Source organism: Mus caroli, chromosome 6 (genome assembly GCF_900094665.2).
Source record: "Mus caroli chromosome 6, CAROLI_EIJ_v1.1, whole genome shotgun sequence".
Lineage (NCBI taxonomy): Eukaryota > Metazoa > Chordata > Mammalia > Rodentia > Muridae > Mus > Mus caroli.
The window spans coordinates 25756359-25765869 of NC_034575.1; the positions used below are offsets into that span (position 1 = coordinate 25756359).

The following is a 9511-nucleotide window of genomic DNA, read 5'->3' on the forward strand; positions in this document are numbered from 1 at the left end:
GGAGGGGAGGGGAGGGGAGGGGAACCATCATTCAGCTTCCTTGCACAATAGGAGCTGTATGGGGCTCAGCCTGACTGGCCTTTCTCTGCCTGTCTCTGAGGCAGAGGGGAGCTAGGTGCGGGAGCCAGGCTCAGCTTTCCTCTCATGCCCACCATGCGTCTCTTTCCAGGCACACACATTACTAACAAGCTCTGGATCCTGTTAAAAGAGAACATCAGTCACGAAGCACAGTGAGTCACTGCAGGTGTGGGTGGGGAAGGGACAGTCACCAAGGAGCTTGCTTTTCTCTGACTAGGAAGACTAGAGGGGGATGGGAGGAAGGAGTGTGGATTACATTTCCCCTGATTTCTTCTATCCTCCCACCTCACAACCAAGTCCCAGCACTGTATCCCCAAAGTGGTTCCATCTCTCAATACCGGAAACTGGGGATTATCTGAAGTCAGGGCTATGGACCCATTGCTGAGATTTGCCCTTAGAGGTCTCTGGGGGTATGCTTTTCACCTACCATGTTTGGATGCACTGTGTAGTGTCTGAGGTTCTTCAGGACAAATTTCGATTGTGCAGTTGTATCATACATCTGAAGACAAGGAACAGAATTAGTAGTCTCAAGTTACACCTCTCTGTCTCTGTCTCTGTCTCTGTCTCTGTCTCTGTCTCTGTCTCTGTCTCTCTCTCTCTCTCTGTGTGTGTGTGTGTGTGTGTGTGTGTGTGTGTGTGTGTGATGGTGATGGTGGTGGTGGTGGTGGTGGTGGTGGAGGTGGTGGTGATGGTGGTGGCCAGAGGCAAACATTGGGTGTCTTTCTCTTCACCTTATTTTTAACGCAGTGTCTCTCACTCATCCCAGAACTCACTGGGGGGCTAGACTGGCGGGAAAGCAAACCCCAGGGATCTGCCTGTCTCTGTCCAATTCCCCCAAAATACTAGAGTTATGGGTCTACACTGCCACATTTAAAAAGAATTAAAATTGGGTTTTCTGTATCCCAAGTTAACTTCTGATCTTCCTGCCTCTGCCTCTCGAGTTCCAGACACATGGAACCTCTGGGGTTCCAGGCAAGTGCCATCGTGCCTGTTTTATCCAGGATTTGGGGATTTAACCCAGGGCTTTGTGCATGCTAAGCAAGCACTCTACCAATTGAGCCACATTCCCAACCTTGACCTGGGGATCTGACCTCAGGTCCTTCATGTTTGCTGTATGAGCATTTACTGAGAAGAACCTATTCTGCCTGGGTTGTATTCTGGCGTTTCTAGAACAAGGTCTGGAGACAGGAGAGCAGGATCCTGAGATGGAAAGGATGTAGATTGTAAGGTGGACCTGCCTGGCTCTGTGTACAGTGACTAAGGAGATAACTCAGTCCACAAAGGTGCTTGCCACATCAGCAAGAGATCCACAGCAACCTCACAAAGAGCTGTGTGTCAGAGCACATGATTGTAACCCTGGCTCTGGGAAGGCAAATACAGATAAAACCCTGGCATTCCTTGCCTAGTCAGCTCAATCTAACTAGTGATCAGTGAGAGACTGTCTCCAAAGACAAGGTTCATGATTCCCAAGGAACAAACCCTGAGGACATTCTCCTGTCTCCATAGACAGACACATATACCATCTCCACAAGACCCTCACATGCAGACATACACAGAGACCCTCACACTCAGACACACACACACACAGAGACCCTCACACACAGACACACACACAGACCCTCACACATAGACACAGACACAAACACAGACCCTGATACACAGACAAAGACAGACAGATAGACACACACACACCCTCACACATAGACACGGACACACACAGACCCTGATACACAGATAAAGACAGACACACAGAGACACACACAAGTACCCTCAATGCCTCCCCCACAAGGCCCTGACATACAAACACAAACATACAGACACACACAACAGACACACACTGACACACAGACGGACAGACAGACAGACAGACACAAGACATCACTTGAAGCTGAAGGGCAGTAGGCAGGTGGAATCACACCTCCCTTCTTTCTTTTCCCCACACAGGCGTGCTATCAGGTGACATAACATGGGGCTGGCTGTTAAGGAGAAAACCAGTTACAAAAGAGCAACCTAAGAAGCGTCTTCCAGGGGCAACTCTGTCAACTGAGCTGGGAACTGACGCGCACAGGACAAGGGAGAAGAGAGAACACCTTGCATTTCCAAGTATCTCTGCAAATACAATTCTAGAGACGCTGAAACCGTTAGATTTTGATGCCCCTTCTGTCTAGTACTTAGGATCATTATATTGTGGGAATGCTGTTATTTGGACTGATAAAGGAAGAGCTCCTCTCCAAACCCTTAGCCCTGGGTTATCCAAGGACGAATGAAAGTAAGGACAACACTGGAGGCAGAGACCAGGAATTACGTTCTTAGTATTCCGGGAAGACAGAATAAAAGGAGACAAACATAATTCTGTTTTTGGATCATCAGCTCTGAAGAGGGAGGATGAAAGTAGAAAAGAGACCATCAAAGAGAAGAAGATCTCATGGTGGTGGGTGTTCTAGTTTGTTGCTATGATAAAAGACACTGGTCAAAGGCAACTTAGGGAAGGAAAGGATTCATTTGGCTTACACTTCCAAGTCGTAGTCCATCACTGAGAGAAATCAGGGCAAGAACCTGTAGCAGAAGCCATGAAGGAATTGCTGGCTTGCTCCCAGGCTTGTGCTTTACTAGCTTTCTAGCACAGACTACTTACTTAGGGAATGGTGCTGCCCACAGTGGACTGGGCCTTTCTACATCAATTAACAATCAAGATAAGTCCACTACAGATATGCCTACAGGCCAATCTGATCTGGGTGATTCTTCAATTGAGACTACCTGCTCAGGTGACTCGAGGCTGTGTCAGGTTGACAGTTAAGGCTAGCCAGGACAGTAGATAACAGAATATTAGTGAAATGAACACAGAAGATGGTGCTATTTAAGACAAAAGAAAGTGGTCAGCAAAAGGAGGCTACAAAACATGGAGAAAACAGTGGCAGGAGGTGGACACATAGGAATAAATTATACTGACACATACGTATGACATATTCAATGTCACATTGAAACTTATATTCTATGGTAGACTTAGTGGCATAGGTTTATGGTCTTGGCTACTGGAGACAGAGGCAGAGGCCAAAGGATGTTGAGTTCAAGGTTATACTGAGCATCTTTGTGAGTCCCTATATTAAAAGGTAAAGAAAGGACTATATTGGCTGGTTTTGTGTGTCAACTTGACACAAGCTAGAGTCATCAGATAGGAAGGAACCTCAGTTGAGGAAATGCCTCCACGAGATCCAACTGTAAGGCATTTTCTCAATTAGTGACCAATGGTTAAGGGCCTAGCCTAGGGTGGGTGGTGCCATCCCTGGCTGGTGGTGATCCTGGGTTCTGTAAGAAGACAAGCTGAACATGCTGCATGAAGCAAACTAGTAAACAGCACCCCTCCCCCACGGCCTCTGAAATCAGCTCCTGCCTCCAACTTCTAGCCCTGCTTGAGTTCCTGTCCTGACTTCCTCCAGTGATGGACTATGATCTAAAAATGTAAGCTCCACAAACCCTTTCCTCCCCAACTTGATTTTCGGTCATGGTGTTTTGTGGCAGCGATCAAACCCAACCAAGACAAGGAGTACGGAGCTAGCGCAGTGATAGAGTGATTGACAGGTGTACACGGGGACCTGTGTTTAGTTTCTAGTTCTACAAAACAAAACATATAAAACTAAACATTACTTCATATGGTAACTTTTAAAATCAATTAAACAGTGACTGGTTGGTGGTGGTGCATGCCTTTGATCCCAGCCCTCAGAAGGCAGAGGCAAGTGGATCGGTCTCTGAGTTCAAGGCCAACCTGGTCAACAGAATAAGTTCCAGGACAGCCAAGGCTACACAGAAACCAAGTCTAGAGAAACAAAAAAAAATTTTTTTTACATTAAAAAAAAATAGATTGCCGTCTAGTTGAGTTAGAATTTAATACTTCTTATGGTAAGTGGTTTTCAGTTTTGTGTCTTGATTTGTTGATGATATGCCCTTGTTACCGCCTCAACTTCTCTGTTCCTTTTTTAAAAATGGAATAAATTAACTTCACTCTGTATATAAATGTTTGTTCACCTTTGCTTTTACATAGGAAGTTTACAAACCCACTACTTGTAAGATAGTTTAAGGAACCCCAAGGAAAGATGACACAGGGACATATAAGGCTGTTGCTGGTTTTTTGTCTTCTTACCTCTTCATCATCTGGACCTAGTTGTTTCTCAAACCTAATAGAGACATTTCCCCCAGGCTTTGATCCACTGATTTCTTGAAACCTGAAAAGGGAGTGGGACATGCAGGTGCATTACTGACTCCTGAGCATTTCTGCAGGTCCACAGACTCCTCCGTTTAAGTTTGGGAAATTAACTCAAGAGGTTAGTAACTTAGGTGCTCATAACTCAAATAGATGCATCATATCCATCTTGCGTGTTGAGGAAAGGAAAACTTAAGATTCAGGGATTACTGGTCTTCTCTGAGATAAGTGGACACCTGCTAAGTTGAACTGAATTTTTTTTTTAGATCAAAGAGGTTTCTGTAGTAGAATGCCCAAGAAAATTATTTCAGACAGCTAGACCATCCTACTACTATTTTAAATACCTACCTGCTTGTCTTCCATATTGAAATGACCCTGACTTTGGCCAGTGATAGCTAATTGGTCAGTCATGAAAAGAAAGACAGCTAGGGAAACTCAACGAAATTTCTGATCCCTGTTGGCTTTGGTTAGATGAACGGTCAAATCATTTTCCTAACTACATCTAAAAGTTTCTTTTTCTAGAACTAGAGTAGTAAAATTAGTCACCAGTGGCAAACACTTGTGAAGAATTATTGTTCCCTTACTTTTCTGTCTTCCACCAGATATCCACTTTCTTTGAAGGAGAGGAGGAAGGAAGTTACAATGCCTAATTATAAAGTGTTTTGAAGTTCTTGACTCTTCTCTTCCCACACTGGAGACTGAGTCTAGGGACCTGCACTTGCCAGACAAGTGCTCTACCACTGAGATACATCCCTAGTCCTCCAAGTTCAGACTAAAGGGTTTTAAAATATTCCCGAACCTACTGGGTAGACTCAATTAAGTTCACTTTGTCTAAATATCTTAAAGTCTATGCCCTTTTGATGTATTCTCTTACTGTATGTATATAACAGTTAATACTATTGCATCATCTTTATTGTAGAACTTTACAATTTGTGTGTGTGTGTGTGTGTGTGTGTGTGTGTGTGTGTGTGTGTGTGTGTATGTGTGTTTACAAAGCTGCACAGGATCTTAGATTCTTCTGCAAGGTCAGTTTTAGGCCTTGAACTGTATGAAAAGCTCCTTCTTATTCCATCAGTACTCATTTTGAGCAGTCTGGTGCTTTCTTTTTGGCAAGAATCCTTTTGTTGCCACATGAAATATGGATCCAACTCTGTTTTGTTTTGGTTTTTCCTGCAAACAGTCAACTAAAACATATTTAATAAAGCTCTACCCTGTGATTCACAGCATCGAGGGTGCTATGCACGACAAAGTTAGTAGAAATCGGTGTTTACAGCTTAGCAAAGAAGACTTCATACTTGGGATTTTTCTTTGGGCCCATGGCTATTCACTGAGAACTGAACCAACTCGCAGCTAGTATTTATCAAGGCCTAAAATCAGTGCCTCTATGATTCACCATCTATGAGGCTTCAAAAGTCAATAAATTATTCTCTTCTTAGCACACACCGTGTGCCCAGACTCAATCTTGATCCTGTGTAAGAAACAAGAGAAGATTAATAAATAGTATTATAGATGTTGAAATTGAGTAAAGTCTGATGACCCTTGCCCTTGAGAAATTAAATTTATTTAACCAATGAGGGCAGAGGAAGGGAAGTAATTATGAAACCTGAAACATAAGAAGGAAAAATACAGCCGGGTGTGGTGGCACACGCCTTTATAATCCCAGCACTCGGGAGGCAGAGGCAGGCGAATTTCTGAGTTTGAGGCCAGCCTGGTCTACAGAGTGAGTTCCAGGACAGCCAGGGCTACACAGAGAAACCCTGTCTTGGAAAAAAAATTAAAAAGAAGAAGAAGAAGAAAAAGAAGAAGAAGAAGAAGAAGAAGAAGAAGAAGAAGAAGAAGAAGAAGAAGAAGAAGAAGAAGAAGAAGAAGAAGAAAGAAGAAATACACACTAATACATTAGTGACTTCATTTCTAACAAGTCTCAATTTCATCTGTAAAGTTAAATCATTAATTGAAGAATTTAAAGGTGACGGTCTAATACGGTTAATGGGAGATTTACCTATTTAAGGATTATAAATGAAATGAAATGAAATATGTACAATGGAAGGGGAAAGTCTGAAGAACTTCCAACTTTCAAGTTCCCTTTTCTTTCAACTTACAACAATCCTTATCTACAGCTAAGTCCTGAGAAGCTGGGGAAAGTGTGTGTGTGTGTGCACATGAGCACATGTGTGTATGTGTGTCTGCTATACTTTTTAAACAAGATTTATTTTACTTTTAATTATGTATGAAGAACATGTGTGCATGAGGGCAGGTGCCTGCAGTGGCCAGAGGTCTCAGATTTCCCTGAAGCTAAAGTGAAAGATAGTTGTGAGCTGCCTGAAGTGAGTGTTGGAAGTAAAATTCAGGTCCTCTGCAAGAACACCAAGCAGTCTTAAGTGCTGAGCTACCTCTCCAGTTCCTGCTGCACTTCTTAATATGGACTATCAGAAGTGTGAGGACCAGCTTAGGGAACCTGCCATTTAGAGAAAGGAGAGGTTAATGAGGCTTGGGAAGGAGGTGTCCTCAGGGATGTGGGACTTAAGAAGTCTTGTTGGATGGTGTGTGAAGCCTCCCACACTGGAAGGTTAGTGGCTGATGTTTTGAGTAGTAAGAAATAAAGGGAGGTAACCTATGAGGGCCTTAAAAATGAAGAACGTTGATAAAAACCACCATCTGGAAAAATGTTCCAAATTCTTATCAATAGGTTCCCCACATTAGGATTTATTTCTAGTTTGCTTGTCTACACTTACAAACAAACAAACAAACAAACAAACAAACAAGTCCAGACTTTGACTGGATTGACTTAAATCCTGCAAGTTCCCTTCTTGGGACGTCAGCTACTAAGTTCTTTGTTCTTTTTTTCATGTTTAGCTTTCCTAGAACTGTCTCTCTAGTTTTGAGTATGTATTAAAATTGAAATTAAAAATTTGCTACCGATGAGAAGTTGTACATCTTCTTTGTGTGCAGCCTAGGCTGGAGGGAAAGAATCCCACAGAAATAAAAACCACATTCACAACAGAAAGATATATCTGGGCGTGGTGGCCCGTGAGTGCTGTCCCAGCTACTCGGAAGGCTGAAGGAGAAGGATGCCTTGAGTTCAGGAGGTTGAGACCATCCTGGCAAAATAGAGAGATCATGACAAAGAAAGGAAAGGCATGCAGGACAGAACAGCAGGGAAGGAAGGGAAAGAGGAAGAAAGGAGAAGGACCTGGCTTGTGGTACCTTTAAGGATACTAGGAAATCTCAGGAAGAGACAAGTCCTTAACAGGGAAGCTTTCCGTGCTGAAGGCAATGAGTCTCTTCTAGATTCTGAAGGACTAGCAATCTAGAATGCTGAAGTACTCTGTTCTAAAGACAGAATGTAAGGGACAAAGACACACATTAAAAAAAAAATTCTGCATGATCTGTCCTTCTCTATCTGACCTGGCCTCTTCCTCCCGCTGACTGGCCAGCATCTCTTCATTGCTTCCTTAACCAACAGTCTCATCTTGTCTTTCAACACAGTAAGCGTGTTATACACACAGGGAGTACATCTCTCTCATACCCCCCCCCATCCTAAAACACACTCCTCCTAACCATTGGATTCTTCTTTCTTTATCTTTGGGCATTGTTTTTTGGTGTGCATTAAGTGTCTCATAGCTCTATTTGTATTTTGCTTACATACTCATCTAGTATGTAAGCAAAGTCAGCTAGCTCTTTAAAAATGGAAATGTGACATTTATGTATATTTTCAGCCACTCTGTGCTTTGTATGTTAGGCCCTCAAAGTTTATTTTAAAATATGTGATAATGCATCAGACACCATTCTAGGTCACCCAAACATAAATTCAATGTGTTTCTCAACCTTAATGAGAACGATTAACCCAGAAAGGAACACAAAGTGCAACAAAAGGTGACACCCACATTAGAGACAATCTCAGGATGCCATGGGGGCAATGAGGAAGACTCAAGACCTGGCATTTCCTGAAGCATGGTTATTAAACTTTCCCTTCAATTCTCTGAGCTTTGCCAATAGCCTTTCAAATAAACATTTTTAGCCTAAATTAATCAGAGCTCATTTCTATGACTTCTAACAACAACTGCAAAAATACCTAAATACATAATTATCACTAAAGCACACAGTGGCTGTGGAGAGAGAGAAAAGATATCAGGATGGCAGGGTTCACAAATGTTTCCTGACATAACAGTAGGATTACTAGACCCGGGGCAGCCATGGGGTAGTAGTAAAACATCGCATTTTAGTTTTCTTGTCTAATATGTGGAAGTGAGGATATGTTGGGAGCTATTAAGACAACACTATTGTCCTGATCTCTGAATTGGGCCTCTCCCCGCAAGAAGAGAAGGGGGTCAAAAGTGAGCCACTGACGCACCGCTCTGAGAACAACCACAGAATGTTCCAGCCCTAAGTCAGCACCGGATGTCCTGACCACAAGATGTACCCTGATACCACCAAGTTCTTACTTCCCCGTGTAGTCGCCAAAAGAAATATTTCTGCTGCCCCATCCCTCCTGCTGAGAAGTACTTCCTCTTTTTCCACTGCCCCATCCCTCCTGCTGAGGAGTACTTCCCCTTTTGCTTGTGCATTTAAGCCTTGAGCCTTGCCTGAATACAGTGACACTTTGATGTAGTCTCCCCTCCCCCAGCCTGAAACCTGCTTGCTCAGGGGTGGAGCTTCCCGCTCAATTGTTTTGCCACGCCCACTGCTGGAACCTGCCACTTTGCTGTTTGGAGCCATACACGTGGTCACCCTGCTACTGGTCCCCGGGACTATTTGGCGGGAATCGGGCCCCCTTCCCCTGCTTCATAACTGTGTGCAGAACAGTAAAATTGAGCTTTGATCAGAATGCCTATCTTAGCTGCATTTCTTTCTCTCACCGCCTAGCCCCTCTTCTCTTCCAGGTTTCCAAAATGCCTTTCCAGGCTAGAACCCAGGCTGTGATCTGCTGGCCAGACACAACATTTGGCGCCCAACGTGAGGCTGAGAAACGGCAAAGGATTTTTGGAAAAGGCACTGCTGGTTTGGAGCTCCATGGAAGAAGAAAATAATTAAAGGATAAAGGAAATTCATACCAGAGAAGGTTGGTATGGGCTAAGCTGAGACAGCGTTAAACCCAAGCGCTGATTCACTTAGGTTCAGCAGTGAAGCTTAAAAGGAGCTGGGTACTATAACAGGTGGTAGGCCGTGGCTCTCCGAAGCTACATTTTTAGGCGTGAGAAAAGAAAGGGTTTATTAAAAGGAAATTAATAATCAGGC

At 43.5% G+C, this 9511-nt stretch overlaps 1 protein-coding gene and 1 long non-coding RNA gene across 4 annotated transcripts in view; one reads left to right on the forward strand and one right to left on the reverse strand.

The window, feature by feature from the left end:
* The window catches only part of LOC110296605, a 6920-nt gene extending 4507 nt beyond the window's left edge, over window positions 1-2413 (forward strand). The window contains exons 2-3 of the long non-coding RNA XR_002378190.1: window positions 170-230; window positions 2023-2413. This is a non-coding gene — a long non-coding RNA (uncharacterized LOC110296605). The remainder of the gene's footprint in view (window positions 1-169; window positions 231-2022) is intronic.
* Tsga13 (testis specific 13) overlaps window positions 1-7556 on the reverse strand; it is a 19443-nt gene extending 11887 nt beyond the window's left edge. Inside the window, exons 1-4 of one of the 3 annotated variants that reach the window (XM_021165309.2) lie at window positions 7481-7556; window positions 5572-5744; window positions 4217-4298; window positions 506-577 (exon numbers count right to left, since the gene is read on the reverse strand). In XM_021165309.2, the coding sequence (XP_021020968.1) occupies window positions 506-577; window positions 4217-4298; window positions 5572-5594 (177 nt within the window). In that variant the 5' untranslated portion in view covers window positions 5595-5744; window positions 7481-7556. Of the gene's footprint in view, window positions 1-505; window positions 578-4216; window positions 4299-5486; window positions 5745-7480 lie in introns of all 3 variants that reach the window. The other 2 variants (XM_021165310.2, XM_021165311.2) reach the window with 2 other exon arrangements.
* Between the last annotated feature and the right edge of the window lie 1955 nt (window positions 7557-9511).